We start from the raw sequence: 24,438 nt of genomic DNA, 5'->3' as shown, positions 1-24,438 counted from the left end.
AACGATTTTTCGTTTTCAATGCCATTTTAAACCTTATTTCTAGATACATATGCTCCAAAAATAGCGTCGAGCTCATTTCAGTATTACAGGTTTTATCAAAAGTAGGTATGTGACGCCCATACATTGAATGTTCTTCCTATAATCGCTAACTGCAATAAATCACATAACTACATTATCTTCTTATAACAGCAGTTTTGGAATTGCGCCTGCTATGTGAATTATGACACATAGCTATATTTTTGGAAATATTGTATAATAAGATGTGTTAGATGTTTGTGCCCGATTTGTACAATCTCATACATAGCGATAATTTAGTACTATTTGTAGAAATCGTGAATGTTTCCAGATCGTGTGTTTTGCGTCACATAGCAGGCTTTTCTTATAAAAATCTCTTAAAACTTGTTTAAATGGTGTATGGTAGCTGGATTTGTCGTCAAGTATAACCTCTATAAATGAGACAGAGTGTAGTTTCCCTTTTTATTGAGACTATGTCTGAAAGTACTCACTCTGACCGAATAGTTATTTTTTAATATTAGTTAAAAATAAATCATTTCAAATTGATTTTTAAGATTAACTGTCAGAAATTTATAGTGTTTAGTATACTGACAAATTTCGTGTAGAGTTCAGTGTGTGTAAACGTATATTACAAACTATCGAAATAAGGTAAATTTATGCTAAGTAACTCAAAAAAATAGCAAGTGATTTATCATTGCCTTGAAGTGGCAAGACATCGTTTTGTATGAAATTTTGTTTTGTGTTTCTGGAAACATTTTACAATAAATTAATGAAAATGAAATGTTTAATAAATGAAAAAAAACTGAATTGAGAAATCACATAAAGTTTTGAATGACAAAGATTTTTTATCTTTTTCGGATCAAAAGGGAAAAATGGAACCCTTATACAATTATGTACTTTCTTGTCTATCCGTTTATCTATTTGTCAATATTCTTTATTTCGGAAAAACCCTATACTCAAGTGTACTGTACCGTTCCTTGAAGCTGTAAAAAAACCTTATTTATAAGTAAATACAACATAGGTTAATTGAGTTGAAAAAAGATCTACACTCTCAAGGAAGTCAAAATTAATAGGGTACTTCCGGTTGACCTAAACTATAAAATTTGGAAAATAAATCGTATTACACCATATATCAGTACATGATTATTAATATATAGTTGTGAGAAAAAAATAGTAAAATGTACACGTAACCTTCGGTGTTCGAGCCAGACTAGCATTATCCGGTTTTTTCAAGTTAAACATGCATAATGAAAACTTATTCAATACGTAAATGTTTATATAATACCACATTGAGCAACTTTGTAACTGAAATAACCTCCATTCATAAAAATTAATGGAATAAATATATTTTATAGGAGGTAGGGCATAGCGAATGATATTTCGCTTTGTGTGGTAGGGCACAGCACAGCGGATATCGTCTCGCTCGAATCTAGAGCAGAGCCCAACTGGGGTAGTACCTCCGCCTTACAGAAGACCACAGCCAAATAGCACTAGACCATACTCATAGTGTTGTGTTCCTGTCGGTGAGTAAGGCTGCCAGAGCTCAACGGGGGTGCGGTGTGCTGATGACGGGAGGACTTACGGAACGAACTTGTTCCGTTTGTTGTCCTTTGAGTCGTCGGCAACCCGAACCCTCCTTAGAACTTGTACACTCCTTTTTGCTGTGTACTTAACACAGCAAAAGGGAATGTACAAGTTTCTAATGGGGTGGCAACGCGCATGTGACACTGTTTGAGTTGCAGGCGTCCATAGGTTACGGTGACCGCTTTACATCAGGCGGGCCGTATACTTGTTTGCCACCGACGTAGTATAAAAAAAAAAAAAAAATTATTATAGTTGTAATATATTGGTAGTAAAGTAATATATTAATTAAATCGAGTTTTTTATTATAGTATTGTGTATTAAGCTTATAGTATTAAATCGTGGTTTTTCTGAAATAATTTATTCGAAAATGAATTGATAAATTACAAATAAACAACAACATAGTTAATTCAAATCATATGATTAAATAACTATGTGACGATAAAGTGCACAAATTGTATTTTGTTCCTTAAGAATAAAATCTAGTTATGTGATTGTAAGACACATACCGGTTATTTACGACTCAAATTATAATCGCTATGTAACATATTTATGAAAAAATATTTTTTTAACCTTATAATAACTAAAATATAATTTCAAGTAATATCTTAATGTATGAAAAAGTGAAAATACTTATGCCATAAAAATATTGATTTATTTATGTTAAATAATTGCCGAAATAAACAGTTTTTTGTGTCTCCTGTAAAGTAGGTTAAAAACACATAGCGAAATTTGCACGCGCAGCGACGTTTTGTAATATATGTATGTTTATTTGAGCATCTAATTTATCTATGTATCTATGTATGGTTTTTGCTACAATACCTGTGGCTCCTATTACTATCGGGATAACTGTAGCAGGCATCTTCCATAATCTTGTTACCTCTGTCCTCAACAGGTGATATTTGCTGAGTTTTTCAACCTCTTTTGGCCCTATGTTGTAGTCTGATGGAACAGTAATATCTATTAAATATATGTGCTTCTGTATTTTATTTATGTAAATAATGTCTGGTCTATTATGCGCTACTGTTACGTCTGTTTGTACCGGTATCTCCCACATAAGTTTTGCAGTATCGTTTTCTATTACCTGTGGTTGCGTTAAAGTTTCTTTCCACCAAAGGCTGTTAACATCGAATTCGTGCTTTTTTGCTATTGCCCAATGTACATATTGAACAATGTTGTTGTGTCGTCTGGTATAATAAGTGCCAGGCAGCTTCTCGCATCCTGAAACTATATGTTGCACGGTTTCATCTTTCGAGAGACAAAGCCGGCACCTACCATCCACGCCTTTTTTAAGTATGTCCCTCTCGATTTGGTTAGTGATTACAGCTTGATCTTGAATGGCAAAAATGGATGATTCAAGTGTAGGAGATATCGATTGCTTCTTCATCCACCTGAATGAGTACTCGACGTCTATATTTGTCTTTTCTAAAACTGCTTTAAGGAATTGACCGTGGAGAGGTTTACTCTTCCATATATTAATATTCTTTTTCACTACAGCCGATTTAATTTCTTCATCTGTCCAGTTCTCATTTCCTGTAATTGCCAGTTCTCTACAAAATTCTATTGCATCCTTCTCAATTGAATATTTATCCCGGTTTCTATCATGTAATACTATTGCCTTTATTAAGTGGTCATTTTCGTTGTGTAGATATTGTTTATATTTAATAATTTGTGTTTTGTATACATTTTCCATATTCATTAATCCTCTACCTCCTTTATCTATTGGTAAGTAGAGCCTGGTAACGTCTGCTTTCTGTTGCTGCGCTTTATTCATAGCTAAAAATTTCCTTGTTTTTGTATCAATGGCTTTCAAATCTGTTAATTTGTAGTTAACTATACCGAAAGAGTATAATAGAACTGGAACTGCATACGTGTTAATAGATTTTATTAGGTTTCTAGAGTTAAGGTGAGTGTTGGCTAGGAGCTTTACTCTCTTAAAGTATTTTTTCTGAATCTGTTGTCTAAGTTCACTATGATCGATTTTGCCTGATTCGTTAATGCCCAAATATTTGTAACTTTCTGTGACTCCTAAATATTGAAATTCTTCTCCGCTAAGTAGTATGTGACCCTGTCCTTCTGTTTTACTCCGTCTTCCTGCAGTTAAGTGCAATATGTTGCATTTATTTAGTCCAAAACTCATACCTATGTCGTTTGTAAATACTTCCGTACTATCCAGTAATACTTTCAAGTTATTTTTATTGTTTGCATAAAGTTTTAGATCGTCCATATATAATAAATGATTGATATGAATGCTATCTTTCAATAAATAACCTTTTGATTGATATCTATTTAAGATCTGTGAAAGCGGGTTTATTGCTAAACAAAATAATAACGGCGATAGAGAATCACCCTGAAATATTCCACGTCGAATGTAGATAGGATCTGTAGTGACTGCGCCGCTCGCACCATAAGCTGTCATGGTAACATTCCAAGTAGGCATGACTTTCTCGAGAAAGCCTTTGATAGACCCCGGGCACTTGTACAGGTCTATGATTTTTAAGAGCCATTCGTGCGAAATACTATCAAATGCTTTCCGATAATCAACCCACCCCATACTCAAGTTTTTTTGACACTTGTGCGCGTCTTCAAGTATAGCTTTGTTTACCATGAGATGGTCTTTGCAGCCCCTGGCGCGCCGACGGCAGCCTCGTTGTTCCGGGGCTATTATATTGTTGTTATCACAGTGGATATATAGTTCGTTTGCTATTATCGAAGTAAGCACTTTATACATGGTCGGTAAGCAAGCAATTGGTCTCCAATTCTTGGGATCTTCGGTGTTATCGTCTTTTGGGATTAGTATCACGCGACCAGTGGTAAACCACTCTTCTATCGGTTCTGTACCATTTATGATTTTAGTGTACAATTTTGCTAAATGTTCGTGAGTGTTTGTGAAGTACTTCAGGTAATAATTTTGAATTTTATCAGGTCCAGGTGCTTTCCAGTTATGCAATTTTCTTATTGCTGCTTTTACCTGATCAACGCTAATAGTCTCAAAATTGTTTTCTTTGACGTTTGACATATCGTCCTCTATATCCCTAATCCACGTGGCTGCATAATTAAATGGAATTGGCTGTGATAATATATTTGACCAGTACTCTTCAATGGCTTGTTTTGTGGGTGTGATGTTCGTTGTCTTTGGTCCGTCAGTTAAGTCCCTGTAAAATTTGTGCTGATTTTCTTTAAATATTTGATTGTCTTCTTTCCTTTGATTCATGTCTTCATAGCGCTTTAACCTTCCAGCCTTTGCCTTTAGCTTCTGTTGAAGGAACTCTACCGTGTTATCATGATCTTGTTGCGTATATATGTTGTAACTGTCATAAAGCTTATTTTTAATTTTAATCATATGTCTGCTACTAACTCCTTTAGTTATTTCTGTAAATTGTCCTAGTTCTTTTCTAATTTTGTTTATTTTACTTTTAATTCGGCGTTTCCATGGGGGATCTATCGGTGGTTTTTTATTTGTTTGTGCTAAGAACGGTTTTTGTTTGTTGGCTATTATTAACGTTTTAGCTGCTGCATATATTATGTCGTTTGTACCTCGTAAGGTGTGATTTGATATTAGAATGTTTGGTAAAAAATCATTGAGTTTTTGCAAATTCTGGTAAAAATATTTGTTGAACTTGGGTTTAGGCAAATTTTGTCTGGATTCTAAGGGTGTGTCTTTGGTTTCGGCTAGAGCTTGGAGAAAGTCTAATATAATTGGGTCTTGTTCTTCATTTGTGTTTACGTTGGATATCATTTGGATCAGTTGTTCTGTCGTCTCAGTCTGCTGTGCAGGTTGGTCAAAATGAGTTGGTTGTGTGGCTCTAAACATTTCTACGGGGTTGCATATTTCTATTGTACTTACTTGTGTCGTTGTAATGGATTCTGCGTTTTGAATTTCTCCTGTACTTACCTCCGTATTTGGTTGTTCTAATGCAGTGTGAGGAGTATTGAAACTCGAGCTGGTTTCTAATGTATCCGTACTTTCCGCTTGTTTTTTAATGCTGTCTAATACTTCGCGAGATAAAAATTCTCTATTAATTATACTACGCGCTTGATTGGAGAGTTTGTTACCTGTAAACTTTCTTACCTTAGGGTTCTGAGAGTTTCTATCCTTAAACAGTTTTTCTAATCTTTTAATATACCCAGGCCCCTGTGACCTAGATTTGAAATAACAGTACATAAGTTCGCGTAATTCTTCTTCAGACCACTTCCTTCTACCGTCATCGTTAAGTTGTGAACTTGTCGTGGTCAGATCCGATGTACCGGCAGAGCTTGTGGGACTAGCCCTACTCTGCCAAGTATCATCAGTGTCCCGGATTAAGTCGGCTGTGGCATTTTCGGGTTCCCCGGCTCCCGCCCGCCTGTTCAGCGAGGAGCCACTGACGGTCTGCATGCTGTCACGTTCAGCGTCAGCTCCAAACGTGCCCCGGCGATCACCCCCGGGTAGCGGCCCATTACGTACATTCCTTAATTGTCTCTCCATATTTACGAGGTCCCTAGAGCTCCGTTAGTCATTGGTGAAGTAATCAACTATGAATAGTTTCCAATGTCCGCCCCTCACGTGGCATAGATGGTCATGCACGGACGTGGAGTTAGAGTTGTGAGGGGCTATTAGTATTAGTATATTAGTATATTAGTATATTAGTATATATTAGTATATTAGTATTAGTAAATTAGTAATATTAGTAATATTAGTAATTAGTAATATTAGTAAATTAGTAAAATTAGTAAATTAGTAATTATTAGTAATTAGTATATTAGTATGGAAGTATGGATAATGTAGGCATTATGTTATTACTGTGTGACATGAATCTCACGGGAAGCGCGAAAAATGCTATTTTTTTTAAAAGTGTGCTTGATTTATGATTTTAATAGTTTCATGTTGGTTTAAATATGATACCTATATGTAATGGCGTTATTCATAAATGTGAATCAAATATGCTATTTTTAGTTTTAAACATGCCATTATTTATTCTACCAGTCACTATGCCATTGCTATCGTATGCGTTTTGAACAGCATTCGTTAGTTGTGTAGTAAAAACATCGATTCTTATTGTATTTCTCACAAAATTAGATTTATCACAGAAACAAGTTCATCTATTTGTAATTTGATTTTGTACTGAAGTTGTTACTTGCCTGTGATTTTAAATATGTCCCAGGCCCTTGAGTGTTCATAATTTTTGTGTTGTGCAATAAAATATCACGTAACGAGGCATTTTTAATGTTTTTGTTGACTTCAACTTACAAAAATTGATGCCCGAAAGCTGCAAGCTACGATTAAAGACGGACAACTCAATATATATATATCGCATATATTACATCTGTGGTATTTATAATATAATTATTAATTATATCGATCACAGACCTGTCGTTTTTGTTCTTGTTAATTGATTTATTCAACTGCACTGACTTTGTTGCAACTGGCAACTGTAAGCCATCGTTGCCAGCTCTTGTTTAGCGTAACTATTTGACCGTGCAGCCAATGGGGCGCGCGTCATTTGTTTCAGTGTCACAAATCGCCCCCTTGACAAACGGACAGAGTGCTTCCAAGTAACCGCTTTTAGAATCTATCTGTTTCATATTTCAGTGCAAATAGAGGTATGGCTCAGGGAGTCTAGGTAGCTAGGCTCATCGTAACGCAAAATAATATTAATATAGCTACAATAAAAGACGTACAGGCATGCGGATTTTACTGGCCACCAGCCTGTGTGCCTGCTATGCTTGTGACTGCCTACTCTATTTACGATACTTAATACTAAAATGTGACGTTTTCAAGTAAAGGCCGGACTTTTAAATGTCATTATCTATTCCCCCCAAGTTATTATTTATTGCCAGCAAACGTAAGCAACGTTACGCTCCAACACCCTCTCATGTAGATTTCCTATTCATCATCATCATCATCATTTCAGCCATTTATCGCCCACTGCTGAGCATAGGCCTCCCTTCGTGTACGCCACTTATCCCGCTGCCAATTTGCTATTAATGTTTTGTTTCTTCAAGTATAGACAATGTGTGAGTTGCCATTTGGTTTATAAAAAGTAAATGTCTAATGGATGACATGATGATGAATATCTAATGGATTACATCATCTAGACCACTCATGCCATGCCATCAAAAATAAGCAAAACAAAGACCACCCCGCCTCCTATAGTGCTTACGTAATACGGTTTCAGAAGAATTTCCTCCCACGAACGCTCCGGCTGTGGAATGAGCTCCTTGTCGAGGTATTCCCGATGAACTACACTCTACAGTATGGGGTCCTTCAAAAAAGGAGTGTACAAGTTTCTAATGGGTCGGCAACGCGCACGTGACACCCCTTGAGTTGCGGGCGTCCATAGGTTGCGGTGACCGCTTTCCATCAGGCGGGCCGTATACCTGTTTGCCACCGAAGTTGTATAAAAAAAAACTTGAACGGCCCTTAAAAGGTTTGTCGGTTGTCGATAATGTCGATTTCAATATTTCAGTTTTAATCTATTCATAATCAAAATCATATTATTAAGGGTACTTATAATCCGTTTCCCTCCATAGTTTTATTTCTTGAAATTCGTGTCATTTCTATCTTCAGATTTAGATATCAACATCATCTTCATCTCGAAGTTAAAAGTATATTACAACTAAGAAGAAAGTTAGGCAAACAGCGCTAGATCGTAATTACAACTTTGTCTTTAACTAAGTCCTTTGCTCCTTCAAAGACAGATAAAAGTTACGTAAGTAAATCGCACCTTGATAAGAATGCCTAATAAAATCTATGAACAATGTAGCGAAAATACAGAGACAATTTTTTTTATTATAAATTGGCTTAGTGGCCACAGACAAGCCAAGACAAAAACGTGGCTAATTGTCTATAAGAAATATAATTACCTAAAGTCTGTCTTTGTCAAAAAAGTTAACAATAATCTTATTCTTATATTTTAGGGTTCCGTAACGTATAATGATATTATCATTTAAGATAACGAGCAAATTGTCAACCCTAACCTTTAATTTAAGGATGACAATACGAACCACGGAATACTTTACTCTTCTATATTTCTTCTTATAAGTGTACTTCATTATACCCATGTAGTAATCTCGTACGAAAAATTCGGACAAAGCACACAGTTTTTCGAATTCGCATGGCACAATAACCCGTCCCTGTCGGTTCAAGTCCACGAGTCGTCCATTCGTTGACAGCGCCATCTATAGTTTTAATTGGCAGTCGTACATCTACCGGCGACAGACGGGTTGATGAGGGCTAGTCTCAGCATTCTATCTTGTTGGCATATTTAAACGTGGAACAGTGAAATATATATCTACCTCTACATTCTCTACAATATAGCGTAACGTAAAACACTAACAGTTTTTAAATAAAATTTTTCTCAAACATGGTATGAAATATTGATGTCATGTGCCTTATAATTGGCAGCGAAGTATGACGTTGCAGGTGCGGCTAGGACGATTGATAGATAATGGAATTTCATACAAACCTTGCAGGCTAAGGCCGGCAAAGTCTTCTTTTTTAATTTCCAAACACAGATAATTGTAACATAACATCCAGCAGGTATTTAGCCAATTAAAAAAAAACTATAAGGGGCTAATATTCATACTCCCCGAGTTACACACAATGTTTTTCATCACATTTGAGAGAAAAATACAGAGGAAACAGTTATAAGGCAAAACCTTCAACCGGCGGCGTTGCGACCAGTAGTGTATCTTGATTTACATTAGATTATTCATATTAAATCCATTGTTTTTGATAACAAACACTTTTTGAACGAAAACAAGCTCGAAAATACTGCGTATAAATTAAATGCAATGTTCAAAAAAGCAGATAAATCATATGATTTAACTAAAATTTCACTTATTTTCCATTCAGTTAAATATTTTTATCTGTTGTACTCTCCGTTGCTAGGCAACGGTGGGTGCCTCGCGTATACGCACGCGGTCAAGCGCGAGTAGAGAGCATGTTGTCAGATTATAAATTACTAGCTTTTACCCGCGGCTTCGCCCGCGTAATAAACGTATTCTTATTCAAACGTTTACAAAAAATAAGATTTTCATTTGGATCCGTCGGTTTCTATGTAGGTACATTTGTCCGCAATTATTTCGATTAAGGTGCAGCGGAGCAAATTTCGACTGGGGGGCAATTGTGACTGATCCATTTTTTCCATTATTATACTATGATGTTGAGTTCTACATATATCCACTGAACACGTCCCCGTCCCCGTCCCCGTCATCGTCCCCATATCCCTATCCCTATCGCTATCGCTGTCGCTGTCGCTGTCGCTGTCGCTGTCGCTGTCGCTGTCGCTGTCGCTGTCGCTGTCGCTGTCGCTGTCGCTGTCGCTGTCGCTGTCGCTGTCGCTGTCGCTGTCGCTGTCGCTGTCGCTGTCGCTGTCGCTGTCGCTGTCGCTGTCGCTGTCGCTGTCGCTGTCGCTGTCGCTGTCGCTGTCGCTGTCGCTGTCGCTGTCGCTGTCCATGTCGCTGTCCCTGTCGCTGTCCCTGTCCCTGTCCCTGTCCCTGTCCCTGTCCCTGTCCCTGTCCCTGTCCCTGTCCCTGTCCCTGTCCCTGTCCCTGTCCCTGTCCCTGTCCCTGTCCCTGTCCCTGTCCCTGTCCCTGTCCCTGTCCCTGTCCCTGTCCCTGTCCCTGTCCCTGTCCCTGTCCCTGTCCCTGTCCCTGTCCCTGTCCCTGTCCCTGTCTGTGTTATTCAAACGTTTACAAAAAATAAGATTTTCATTTGGATCCGTCGGTTTCTATGTAGGTACATTTGTCCGCAATTATTTCGATTAAGGTGCAGCGGAGCAAATTTCGACTGGGGGGCAATTGTGACTGATCCATTTTTTCCATTATTATACTATGATGTTGAGTTCTACATATATCCACTGAACACGTCCCCGTCCCCGTCCCCGTCATCGTCCCCATATCCCTATCCCTATCGCTATCGCTGTCGCTGTCGCTGTCGCTGTCGCTGTCGCTGTCGCTGTCGCTGTCGCTGTCGCTGTCGCTGTCGCTGTCGCTGTCGCTGTCGCTGTCCATGTCGCTGTCCCTGTCGCTGTCCCTGTCCCTGTCCCTGTCCCTGTCCCTGTCCCTGTCCCTGTCCCTGTCCCTGTCCCTGTCCCTGTCCCTGTCCCTGTCCCTGTCCCTGTCCCTGTCCCTGTCCCTGTCCCTGTCCCTGTCCCTGTCCCTGTCCCTGTCCCTGTCCCTGTCCCTGTCCCTGTCCCTGTCCCTGTCCCTGTCCCTGTCCCTGTCCCTGTCCCTGTCCCTGTCCCTGTCCCTGTCCCTATCCCTGTCCCTATCCCTAACCCTAACCCTAACCCTAACCCTAACCCTAACCCTTATCTTATCTTATCTTAAATCTGCGGGGGCCCTTACGGATACACTTCGACCCATCGGGATCTAACCCTAACCCTAACCCTATCCCGTTCCTGTCCCTGGCCCTGTCCCTGTCCTTGCCCCTGTCAAATTATCATGCTAGGAGGTGAACTTTGAAAAATCCTTTCTTAGTGCTCCTCTAAGGAACTTCCGTGTCAATTTGAAATATCTTGAACCAGAAGTAAAGATAAAAACTAAAGCTATACTTATGTCTATTTTGGATATTTTAACCCCATTGCAGAACAACAGGGGAGAAAATTTCTTTTCCACCTTATTAGATTTTAAAATCGTGGTATTTATCGTGATCAGCGACCTGATAGACCATAAAAACGATACCCATATTGTGTTTTTGACTTTACCCCCTTTGCACCCCTTTAGGGGTCAAATTTTCAAAAAACCTGAAACATGTATTCAGTCATATGTCTTTAGGAATCCTCCTGTGAAGTTTCGAATAAAATAGTCAAACTAATCTTGTTTCCCCATACAAACTTTGAACCCCCATTTCACCCTTTTAAGAGGAGAATTTTGAAAAATCCTTTCTTAGTGCGCTTCTGCGCCATATAAGGAACCTATGTGCCAAATTTGAAATCTCTAGGACCAGCGGTTTCGGCTGTGTGTTGATATGTCAATCAGTCAGTCAATATCTACTTTTATATATTTAAACCCCATTGCACCACAACAGGGGAGAAGGTATTTTCACTTCCGCTTGGTTAGATTTAAAAAAGGTTGTATTTATCGTGATCAGCAACCCGATAAACCATAAAAACGATACCCATATTGATTTTTTGACTTTATCACCCCCTTTTCACCCTTTTAGGGGTTAAATTTTCAAAAAACCTAAAACACGTACTCAGTCATATGTCTTAAGGAATCTTCCTGTGAAGTTTTGAATAAAATAGTCAAACTAATCTTGTTTCCCATACAAACTTTGAACCCCCATTTCACCCTTTTAAGAGGAGAATTTTGAAAAATCCTTTCTTAGTGCTCCTCTACGCCATATAAGAAACCAATGTGCCGAATTGGAAATCTCTAGGCCCAGCGGTTTCGGCTGTGTGTTGATAATTATGTCAATCAGTCAGTCAATATCTTCTTTTATATATTTAAACCCCATTGCACCACAACAGGGGAGAAGGTATTTCACTTCCGCCTCGTTAGATTTTAAAAACTTGTATTTATCGTGATCAGCGACCCGATAAACCATAAAAACGATACCCATATTGATTTTTTAACTTTATCACCCCTTTTTCACCCTTTTAGGGGTTAAATTTTCAAAAAACCTGAAACACGTACTCAGTCATATGTCTTAAGGAATCTTCCTGTGAAGTTTCGAATAAAATAGTCAAACTAATCTTGTTTCCCCATACAAACTTTGAACCCCCATTTGATCCCCTTAGGAGGTGAATTTTGGAAAATCCTTTCTTAGTGCTCCTCTACACTATATAAGGAACCTACGTGCCAAATTTGAAATCTCTAGGACCAGCGGTTTCAGCTGTGCGTTGATATGTCAGTCAGTCAGTCAGTCAGTCAGTCAGTCAGTCAGTCAGCTTCTTCTTTTATATATTTAGATAACAATTTATCTCAGTTAAATTTACGAAATAAATGCAAAACACACTGAGATAATTGTAAAACATAAATAAAATGCATTTTTAATACCGTATATAATATCTTTTATAGCTTAATAGACAAATTTTGGTTGTGCAATAAAAATCCTTGGCAGAAACATCCTTTGCCTGAAGTATTGTACGTATTGTATTCATTTTTAAAACTAAATCCATTATTCCCTTGGGAATAAAATAGTACATTATGCTTCAGTACACGTAGACGTAATGATACCTTTAAACAGCAAATGTGATGAAAACTATTTTACATAACTTATTCTAAAAGTAAATCTGGCTGTAATGTTACATGCCCAGCCTTATATGGAGCTGCAGGATATTAACCAATGTTAGCAAGGTTTCGCTTATAAATAACGAATTCTTATTGTAGGTCAATTATTATTCTTGTTAAACGCACTGAATCAACTTCAGAGATGGCCGTTGTACCTACATGCTTTTGTTTGCTGTTATACTTCGCTTTTAGATTCCTTAATTCATGGAAGATTTCGTTTCATATTATAAAAAAAATCGTGTATCAACTTCAAATCTCTCGAGGGTGAATGGCCACGTCATTTACAGAAACTAAATAATGACTTCAACTTTATGAACTTTTAATTATCACTGCGGTGACTTTCTCAGGAACCGAACAACGCAAACAATACCAAATCCATTCAATTATATAAAACTTTTAATTAATATTAATAGGGGCTCACTTTCAAAGCAAAAGAATACTGCAGATAAAAAATTCTTAGAATTCAGCGTTACCCACAGCTGTGGTGAATTAATGCGAAAACAATAAAGAGTCAGGGAGTCCGAAAATGGATGATGAGCGTGGAGGCTGCGAATAAAAATTAATTCCAAATGGTTATTAGTGGCCAGGAACAAAGGCAGAGCGGTGTGAGTGAGCGAAGCTGCAATAAACGTCACGGCAAGAGAGATAGGAAATTAAACGAAACTAAAGCGAAGTCGGTCGTGCGACATCTGGGGGAGGAAGTTTGGGGGAAGTCCATTCAGCGAGACTTAAAAAAAACTAAATTAAGTCCGGACGCCTGATTCTGTTTACTCTGCCCTGTGAGCGACAGGTTAAAAAGTGCCGCTTTTGTTTCTAGTGCGCTTTTGCGTTTTGTTTATCAAGCTGCACTCTAACTACTACGACATAGACGCGGAGTAATAATGAAAATATCAATTAAAATACCGTCATACACAATTTTATTGGGTAGGTAAAATTTTTTGAAGATAGGAAATTACTATATTTTTCTGATAGTATACGTCATAACGATCACGGAAATGTGGCTCTTGCATATTTATTTCGTATTATTTATTAATTTTTTTTTTAAGTTCAAAGGCATTGACATCACCTCATCTGCATTAAATTTCACAAACGTCATGTCGGTCACTTAAAAAAAGATAATAAATAATACGAATTAAAAGTAAAAGATCCACCTTACTGTGATCGTTATAACTTATTCTATCAGAAAAATACCTTATTTGCCTATTAAAAAAAACTTTACCTACCCAATTTTCCTATTTTGAAAATGATCCGTTGATCCGTGTTATATAATTAGTTACATTGATTCATTTCAATTGATTTAAAAAGAAGTGATATAATGTTCTGAATAAATTTCAACAAATATGTTTTGTCAAATGGCCCTTCAAGGTTATATAAAAAAATTGAAAGCAGATAATATAACCTTGGTGAATGTTAGGTACTTGTAACTGAATTCAAACTCCACACACGTAAAACTAGCTACCATGTTGCTCAAATCCCCTTTGTTATTCTTGCTCTTGAAATGAAACGGTAGCATAACCCAATTTTACCTGACTATAATACATCTCGATAGCCAACTAAAACGTCAAAAACTGAATGCAGATTCGTTACTGGCAATCTAGGTTAAAAGGCTCTATGTTGCTGGTAGAATCGTGTGGAAATAAGACTAAGTATCTAGCCAACGTCACAATAGCTTACGAACCGTAGTTACATAGTTCTCCCGCTCTTCTGGGTACGTAGCCAAATGCACAAACGCTCACGATAATATCTGTTTCGTAGCTATCTATCTCTATCGCTCCAGCGTATTGGCGCGACAGAGCCACACTGCATTTCTGGCGGAGTCTAGCGTCGACGATTGCCATTCGGTTTCGTTTCCGGTTTTAGTGGCGAAACTGAGTCAGGCTGCGTTTCGCCACGTAGCGTCAACGATTGTAACTTCGGTTGGTAACTTGCAATGTTAGTAACTTACCTTTGGGAAGAGGTTCTATGACAATTTTGACGGCGTCCACAGCCGCCAGTGCCGAGCAGAGCAAGACTAAAAGCATGGCGCCGGGCGCTCGCAAACACGGTTCCATCTTGATACTGGGTCAGTCTACGTGTTCCACATTGTAGGAGCCTGAAACAACAACACAAATCTATTAGGAAATCGTTTCATCTGGAAGTATAAATATAAAACTTAACACTTATTTTCATGCCTGTACTTCCAAAAGAGGTAGGCAGAGCACACAAAACTGATGATGTTTTAGTGCCATATAGCAATTAATGGTTGAAAGAAAACAAAATTGTGATATTACAGTTGGAGTGACAGGTTAATAAAATTAATAAAATATGACGACCATTTCTCAAAACTGAATGCTACAAGTTACAAGCTGAAGTCTCTTTCCAACTTGTCATATTAGACATTGACAACCACTTGTAAATCGTCCCTATCGCGCTTACAAATAGTGCGATAAGACGGCCTGATGTTTTATCATTTATCGCGCGACCATGCTTGCCTGTCAGCACTACGGTCACTTTCGGGTGGTTGCAAAATAATACACTATTAGTAGGTATTCAATTAACGTGTAATTTTACGGCTGCACTTACGGCTATTTATAATAAATTGAATGTGAAAAACCTTGAATTACCTATAATAAAGTTTGTTTTTTATCATGCAGAAACGTCTGCGAGCGATATTACATATTTTTAAATTAAAGGAAAAATGGAAAAATTCACACCTCCGGGCAGGACACGAACCTCCGCCCGGACCCCGGTCCTGCCCGGAGGTGTGAATTTTTCCATTTTTCCTTTAATTTAAAAATATATAATAAAGTTGTTAGTTTAAATTTATACTTTCAATATTTCCTATTAACGTTTTCTTAACTATGTATAAAACTCCCGTGAGACGCAGACATATAAAAAAAATGCGCAGTATGCGCCGCGCTCTCAACGTGTAGAGGCGGGGTCGTTACTCTTGAAAAAGCTGCGCGGAAATGGAGCGAAGCATGTCGAGCGTTATATCGACATAATACGACATATTACCAGTGAGTAACCCGCTTAAAATATAACGTTTTCTTGTCCTAATGTAATGTAGGTCCTAATCGCAAATCTGACAATGTGTCATCAATTCGTATGACAAAAATATGAATATAAAATTGTTAAAATAACACCTTAGATGAGAGAAAAAAAGGAATAGAAATGATGATGAAGATCGAAAAATACTACTTAATAGAAAAGAAAATTCAAATTAGGTTAAAAAAACGTAACAACATAAAACACAGTGTCACAATCTCAAAGAATAACGCAAGACGTTTGAATGTTTTCCAACAAAAATATCCAATCTCCGTCATAAATCCAATCCTTCAACTTTGGTAAAGTGAGTTCGCCTAATATCTAGCGCCTTTGCATTTATGAATAATAACTGGAAAAAGTTAAACTCTGAAATCCGCCTCCATCTGAATATTGTAGAATTCGAAAGATAACGTGCCAGAAGAAAAAAAGGGCTTTTCTTCTTATTCCTCTCTGTGTTTATTCTTGCCTGGAAGTTTCTGGGGTGGATTAAGAGTGTCCTTCAATTCTATAAGATTATTTAAGCAATTTCAGTTTCGTATAATCTTTTCCAAATTAGAATTTTGGGACAGATTATTTTGCAGATCTGATTTACAATATCAGAAAATATTTAATCAAAAATAATGTGTTAGATTATATATATTGTATTGTTCAAACTCCATCCTTGATAGCTTAGATCATTTGAGAACGACCGCTACTGCCATTGTTTTCGCAGAATTTAATGCTGCTATAACTATATTAGCCCCTCTAGCACAACTTTCCTTGTCGCGCGCGAGTCCATACTTGAAGTCGCGCTTGATGCATGGACTCGCGCGGGACAAGGCAAGTTGTGCTAAAGGGTCAGAAGCGGATAGAAATCCTTAATTTGATGCCACATCGTGAACGATTTTTTCCAAAGGAATCAACACTACACAACAACAACAATGTTTTGTTATAACTATGTCTAAACTAGATGGCGCTAGCAGTCCTCGACATCAATGTAAATAATTTTGTTATATTAAAAACCAAATTTTACCTTTCTCGTAGTTTTTAAACTCCAAAACTTAATGTTTTATATCGCCGGTATTTCTACTATAAAGAAACAAATGAACGAAGGTATAAATCGTTATCGCGGACTACTAGCGCGGCCTAGATGGTCCGAGGTACTTGAACATGATATTATGCAATTGTACGATATATTTTGACTTTTCATAATAATAAAAAAAATATTTTATTATATTCAACTTATTTTTGACTGACATGTGAATTTCCATGATATTTTGCATTTACAAGACTAATAATCATTTAATACACTTTTACATAACCTTTAAATACGCAAAGACAATGCAGATTGCTTAGAATTCCCTCTCACATCCCCAGACAAAACGTGCAAATTCAACTAAAGTGAATACACATTCAAGGGAAATTAAGCAAATGCGTGTACCTTAAGGCTAGTAATAATAGATGGTTGTTTGGAACTCTAAGCTGCAGTAATTGCAATGTGCATAATGTGCATCATTAGCACTGCACTGCACAGAGGTCGGGATATTCGCAAAGGTGCACGCAAATTTGGGTGCATGCCATATTTAAGCTATGCATGCTGTTAGCTATGATTTTTAGAATCCTTTGGTAATAAGGGCAATTCCAAGGCAGAGCGTAACGGAAATAACTTAGTGCAAATTTGACAATCGAGGGATAAAAGTAACACACTATATAATGGGAATAAATTTAACCCTTAATCAAATAACGGGAAATTATTTCCCACTTCATCATTCACCGCAAAATATTTTTTATGTTTTTAATGGCACCACTGAGCGATACCAATCATTAGCCTACAGTAGTTTTTTTTCATATACAGCGTTTAATCGCAATTTAAAAAACCTATATTTTCGAATCCACCAATAGTTTGGAATGGAAGATATTAAAAAAACTACGCCCAAAAAATAAGCGTTTTCTTTCAGCAAAATACCTCACAGTAATTTAATGGTGGACACATGTAAAAAAAAATCAGTTTTAAGGTTTACAACCCGAAGCCACCTAAATATATGACGGGAAATAAGACTTTTTTTAATGATATAGAATTTTTGAATTTTTCTAACGTGCTCTAGAGCAAATATAACAACAGATATTTTTAAGCAGAAATGAATAGCACATAATATTTCAGATATTTAGCATATAAAAACCACCAATATATTTATATGGAAATAAAAAAATCTAAATATTTGACCGGGCAAATTAGGAACAGATAATAGTACGAGGTTGACTTTAATTGTCCCTATTTAACAATATTAACAGCATGATAATCCACCCAATAAGTTTGACCTTTATTTAATAATATATTTACATTTTTTGCGTGGTTTGGTTTGGAACTTAGTGTCTTACATTTAGGAATCCATATGGCAAACCACCACGCCAGTGGAGCTGGGCCGAGAGTAGGTGATGAGCCGTGTCGCATGCTTTTTATTCTGTTCTTCTATTACACATTAACGTAAATGAGGAGGCACACTGACATTTTACCCCACCAGGCGGCGCCTATGCAAGAGTCTAGGCATGTCACTGTCATTCATATGTGAGAAAGAGAGAAAAAAACATAATTATCAGCTTCTCGCTCTCACGTCTCACGGACTAATAGGGTGGCGCCATCTGTCGTATCCTTTGAGTGTTCCTCCTCATTACATGCCTATTTCTACATAAGTAATATTTTAGGTAGATTAAAAACAGACGTTTCCCACCGATAATAAAGTCCAAAGTAATTTAAAAAATTACATATTTATTTTAGGCATGCGATTTGACAGTCGTCGAAAAGAGTATATACTTGTCAGTACATACATCTATCTCACGTTTTTCTCTTCTACCATTTGACAGATTTCCGTCATCTTGTGAAATGTATTCTTCCATTCTTCAGAATCGTTGAAGCAACGCTTGTTACAAACACGCGAAAGCTATGCAAAGTCTAATTTCGACCCATATGTCACGGCCAGGTATAGCCCCGGCGATTAACGTTAGACTTACAAGCCACAGGTCACGGGTTCAAATCTCAGTCGTATGTTTTATTTATATTATAAGTTGATAAGTACAAGCTACTGCAATGACATTAAATGTTTTAAAAATCTGGGTCTAAATTGCATTTATAACATTCTTGTTGATGCTAATAACGTTAACTTCTTATCTGCTTAGGAAAAAAATCGTTCATGCCATAACCAACTTAGTGTATAAAGACCTAAGTATCAAAATTGCAAATGGAACTGTGACACACTAAAAACTCTTTATCAAAATACCTTTTGTCATAATATGCTCAAATGACTTAAATATCAAAATGAATTGCGAACGAATATTGAACGAATGGAGCCGCTACTAATATATAATAAGTATGTAGGTATTAGATATTTCCAATTTATTCCATAAATAGAAATACCTAAAAAAGGCCGCAATTTTAATTCTTCATTACATAAACTTTAAAAATACCCTACTGTATCATCTTTATCTTGGTCACTTGTACTACGTTTATTACAATAAATGTATGTATGTGTAAATTTCCTGACATGTCATATCTTGTCACAAAGAAAAATTTACAGGGCTTCCAAGAATCTCGAGCTGGAAGGACACAAATTAAAATATTTTCTATGAAAATAATTAAATTCGACAGCAGACAACCCAAAGGTTAATCGGATTTATTTATTATAGGCATTTGTTTTAAATTAAATACCAGTGGCTCTGATCTGATAGTGGGATATTCTTTAAAATTTATTTTCAAAAGGAGATTTAATGGTGGTGTTAACGCCCTGACTGGCAACACAGACAGGATAGCCAACCTCCGGTCACCCCGCTGATCCAATGAGTAGCGGCCAGAGCCTCGACCTGCCGGACCAATAGGAATGAAGACTGAAGCGCCGCGGTTTCCCCCGTCGCGACACTATAAAAGCACGGTGCGCGTCACCAGCGTCCCTTTTTTACTAATCGAAAACTCTCTCTGTCGCGTGTCCTAGACAAAAACCTGTAATTTAAAATCCATTAAAAGAAATGGTAATATTTTATACTGTTTTATTTAAACAATTGAGTTCAGGCTCAAACATTTTGGCGACCGTAGACAGGACACGTGCGGAGAGAGGAACTCTAAATTTTTATAGCCACCTCAAGACAACGGCCATCTTGGCGGAACGGGTTGGGCCTGGAGCAGAAGAAGACGTCGCAAGCCAGAAAAGGGACATCGCCGCCAGCCGAATATCAAGTTCCCGAAGTCTCCTGGGGGACAGCTGCGGCGAACAAAGAAAAAACCTGACGAGCGTCGAAGGCGCGGCACCCGGCGGCAGCGTGTGGCGGCTGGCGAGTTTTTAAGGAAAGTGCCGTGAGAAGTGCCCATACCCACCTAATTCTGTTTCCTCCAACTTATTAATTAGCCCTAGTCTTTTTTCCAATTTAAATTCATTTTCCAATTTACAAACCTTAAATTTAAATTCATTCCAACCCAACCTAGTTAACATCAATTTATATATCTACCTACTTACTCAACTTTGAACTCGTAAACAACTTAACCTCTATTTGACCTTTACCCGTACTGACTTGACAACCTTACTTTAAATTCAAATTTCACTAGTTCCCCATCAATCTAAAATTAGGAGAGAGCTCGCTGCGTATTATTGCCTTCATTTGTGTTTTAGTTTCAGAACGCATCTGCAAATTGTCAGTGTGACGTTAACCTCAAAAGCCACGCTGGCACATAAACGTTGCTATAGCATAGCTTAACGCATACTGCATTTCGAGTTTTTTCTGCTTAAAACAGTAAAGTGCATTGTTCTTTCCATACTTTTAATTTAAAAATTGAGTTTCGTTTAAAGTTTAATAGAAATTGCATATGCCATCCTTATTTTGTGATAAAAACGTAAGGTGATAAATTCATTTGCAATCAAAGGCACTGCTTTCTTCTTTAAAAAGGTGAATTTAAACTCAACTGTATCTATTTCTTTCTAATTACGCTGACGCAAAGTGGTTCTATTCTAACATCGCGCCTGCTTGCATCTTGGTTTGTGTTCGCTTATGCACAGTTTCGTTTGCACAATTTCAGTGGATTCCGTGGACAACCGTCGCAGTGCGTATCGCATGCCACATCTGTAGTGCCACGCCCATACCTGCCACCACGTGGCAAGTTGTCCAAGGGACTGCTGCCGCAACACACCTCGGCCTAGCTGTTGAAGTTTAAAAGGCGCGTAAGCTGTTTTCACATTTTTATTTCTAACGTGGATAACTTTAAACTTGACATTTTATTTTTAAAATTGTATTTGACTTGTTTGCTAGCCCAGTTAAAAACATAATTCAACATGGCTGAGGCAGCTAAAAGGGAGGCTCTTCTAGCAGAATTGCGTACTAAACGCGGATCGATTAAAGGTCAAGTTTCCAAATTCCGCATTTACTTAGACAAAATTTCAGATGATGAAGTGTTATCAGGTGTTAAATTCAATGAGCTGACCTTAAGATTAAACAAAGTTATAGAGTTATCCACGCGACTTGACGAGCTGCAAACTTCAATCGAAGTTGCTAATTTTGAAAATTTAGACACTAAACTTGCAGAACGGGACAACAATGAAACCCATATCAATAATGCTATAGCTGCAGCTCAGTGTATTCTTGAACGCTCTCAAGCTCAAAAACCCTCTCCAGAGACTTCTGTCAGAACATGTTCATCGAACGGCTGTCATTCTGAGCATCTCGGCTTCAAGCTTCCTCAAATTAAAATCTCTAAATTTGATGGTTCATATTATAAGTGGATGGAATTTAAGGACCTTTATGAATCTTTAATTCACAATAATGATCACATTAAACCTATTCATAAATTCCATTATCTGAGCTCTTATCTTGAAGGGGATGCGGCCAGAGTGATAGCAAACTTAGAAGTCTCCGCTAACAATTATACTGAAGCCTGGAAAATTTTGTGTGACAGGTTCAGTAATAAAAGACAGCTGATTACTAACCATTTAAATTCTCTATTTAATTTAGAACCTATACAGCGAGAATCGGATAAGGCCTTAAGGTTCCTTAATGATCATGTAGTTAAAAATCTCCGGGCCCTAAAGACATTAGGTCAACCGACAGAGCATTGGGATACAATTTTAGTTCACCTATTGACGGCTAAGTTAGACGTCAATACTAATGCAAAATGGGAAGAACATAGGAACACTCTCAAAGAGTGGCCATCACTCGATGACTTTAGGGGATTTCTTAGTAATCGTGCAGACATCTTAGAAAATCTGTATCGCTCTAGGAGAGAAAAACAATCTAACCACAAGCCAGAGCCTGTGGCCAATAAAACTTCATTTAAACATGATAAAAACATAAAAACATTCGTGATTTCAGAGAAACAAGATGACCACAAGGGTCGGCCGTGCATCGTGTGCCATGGTGATCACAGAGTGTACGACTGCCCAGCCTTTAAAAAGATGTCAGTCGACGAGCGCTGGTCGCAAGCGTCACGTCTAAAGCTGTGCCATGTCTGCCTCCGACCGGACCATGAGACCCGTCAGTGCAAGCTGAACGGTTGCCGGGTATGTAAGAGACGTCACAATACATACTTACACACCACACAAACACTCAACACTTCTCCACCTGGAGCCAGCACGGAACAAACAGCCGAACCTGCAAATAGTGCTAGGTCGGATGTGGCTTGCTCCTCGACTATGCTAACCTCTGACAGTGCAGCGGTGCAAAACACCCTCACTGCTAGCACTTTAATTAGCACTAGCGAGTCATTGCTCTCAACAGCTCTAATTGAAGTGATCAACCCTATTAACAACAAAAAGGAGACAGTTAAATGTCTTGTAGACAGTTGTTCACAGTCTAATTATCTATCTCATAATTTGAGACAAAAACTAAATCTTGATTGTCAGCCTCTAACTGCCTCAAATGTGACAGGAATAGGAAATACGCCTCTGACCTATCAACCTGTGCTTTGTGCAGCGCATATTCAATCTAAACTCAGTGATTTTAATGCCAAAATTGACTTTCTAGTTTTAGATCAAGTAACTAGTCGCTTTCCACAAAACTATGTAGACATTAGTCACCTTAACTTACCTGCCTCTGTGCAGCTTGCTGACCCAACATTTAACGTTCCATCCCAAATAGATATGCTGTTGGGAGTGGAAATGTTTTGGACTATTGTGACAGGTGCTGCAAAAAGATTGCCAACGAGCAAGCGCACCTTCCTAATCCCATCTAAACTAGGGTGGTTAATAGCGGGACCGGTAGAGGGAGCCTCGGCTCATTTACATACAGGGAACACGCGCAGCCACCTCTGTCTCTCTGATCTGTCGGCCCAAATGACCAAATTTTGGGAAACAGAGGAGCTACCGTCTGAAACGGACTCCATCAAAAATGGGAATGAGTTCAAGTCTCACCCTATAAACCAACACTTTGTTGAAAACACTTACCGCCAATCTGACGGCAGATTCGTTGTGCGCTTGCCTTTAAAGGACTCGCCGGACTGCTTAGGCAACTCATTTAACATAGCTAAAAAGCGTTTATTCAGTTTAGAGAAACGTTTTAGTAACCAACCTGAACTAAAATCAATGTATGTTGATTTCATAAATGAATATAGAGACTTAGGGCATCTGTCGGAGTCTGAGCGATGTTACAAAGCTAATCACCTCCCGCATCACCCTGTGATGAAGGAGAGTGAATCTACACGCATGCGCACAGTCTTTCACGCTAGCTGTCCCACCTCTTCTGGGTATTCAATAAATGATATTCAGCTTGTAGGCCCTAACATACAAAGCCCACTGTTTGACATATTGCTTAGATTCCGACAGTACAAGTATGTGCTATCTGGTGACATAGAAAAACAGTACAGGCAAATAATGATGAATGAAATAGATAGAAACCTACAAGTTATTCTATGGCGCGAAGATGAGCACTTACCCATACGCTCACTAACTTTAAATACCGTTACTTACGGCTTTGCTTCATCGAGCTGGCTAGCAGCACGCTGTTTGTGGCAGTTGTGGGCTGAAAGCAAGGATCCTTTAGTTAGGACTATTATACAAAATGACTTTTACTGTGATGACTTATTAACAGGCGCAGACTCTGAAATAGAGCTGCTTCGTATACAAGCAGGTGTCTCACAGGCTTTAGCCTCTGGTTGTTTCAATTTACGTAAATACCGCTCGAATTCTAACGCGCTATTAAAGTCGGATTATATTAATAAAGATGATCACTTAGCATTGAGTCAAGCTTGCCAAACACTTGGACTAGGGTGGCAGCCTAGCCAAGGTGTACTAAACTTTTCCATTAAAAATGATCATTCTGATAAAATAGTTACAAAAAGAAAAATCTTATCTGAAACGTTCCAAGTCTTTGATCCATTAGGACTCTTAAGTCTATGCACAGTTAAAGCTAAAATATTAATTCAAACCTTATGGAAAGAAGGCAAAGCTTGGGACGAGCCAGTCTCTCCTGAAATACAGCATATCTGGTCAAAATTCATTAAAAACTTACATCACATTAAATCACTTAGCATACCTAGATATGTATTATGTGAGGCAACCTGCACAATAGAGTTACACTGTTTTTCTGACGCTGCAGAGACTGCATATGCAGCCTGCATTTATGTTAAATCTATTTCTGAATCCGGTG

The 24,438-nt window shown here is 37.9% G+C and overlaps 1 protein-coding gene across 1 annotated transcript in view; it reads right to left on the bottom strand.

Annotated features, from left to right (window-relative positions):
- LOC125235507 (semaphorin-2A-like) overlaps positions 1 to 24,438 on the bottom strand; it is a 782,062-nt gene that overhangs the window by 283,285 nt on the left and 474,339 nt on the right. Inside the window, exon 3 of the mRNA XM_048142078.1 lies at positions 14,762 to 14,908. Within this exon, the coding sequence (XP_047998035.1) occupies positions 14,762 to 14,867 (106 nt within the window). The 5' untranslated portion in view covers positions 14,868 to 14,908. The remainder of the gene's footprint in view (positions 1 to 14,761; positions 14,909 to 24,438) is intronic.

The sequence above is a fragment of the Leguminivora glycinivorella genome, chromosome 17 (assembly GCF_023078275.1).
Source record: "Leguminivora glycinivorella isolate SPB_JAAS2020 chromosome 17, LegGlyc_1.1, whole genome shotgun sequence".
Lineage (NCBI taxonomy): Eukaryota > Metazoa > Arthropoda > Insecta > Lepidoptera > Tortricidae > Leguminivora > Leguminivora glycinivorella.
The sequence above is the reverse complement of the archived record's forward strand: the minus strand, read 5'-3'. Positions and strand labels throughout refer to the sequence as shown.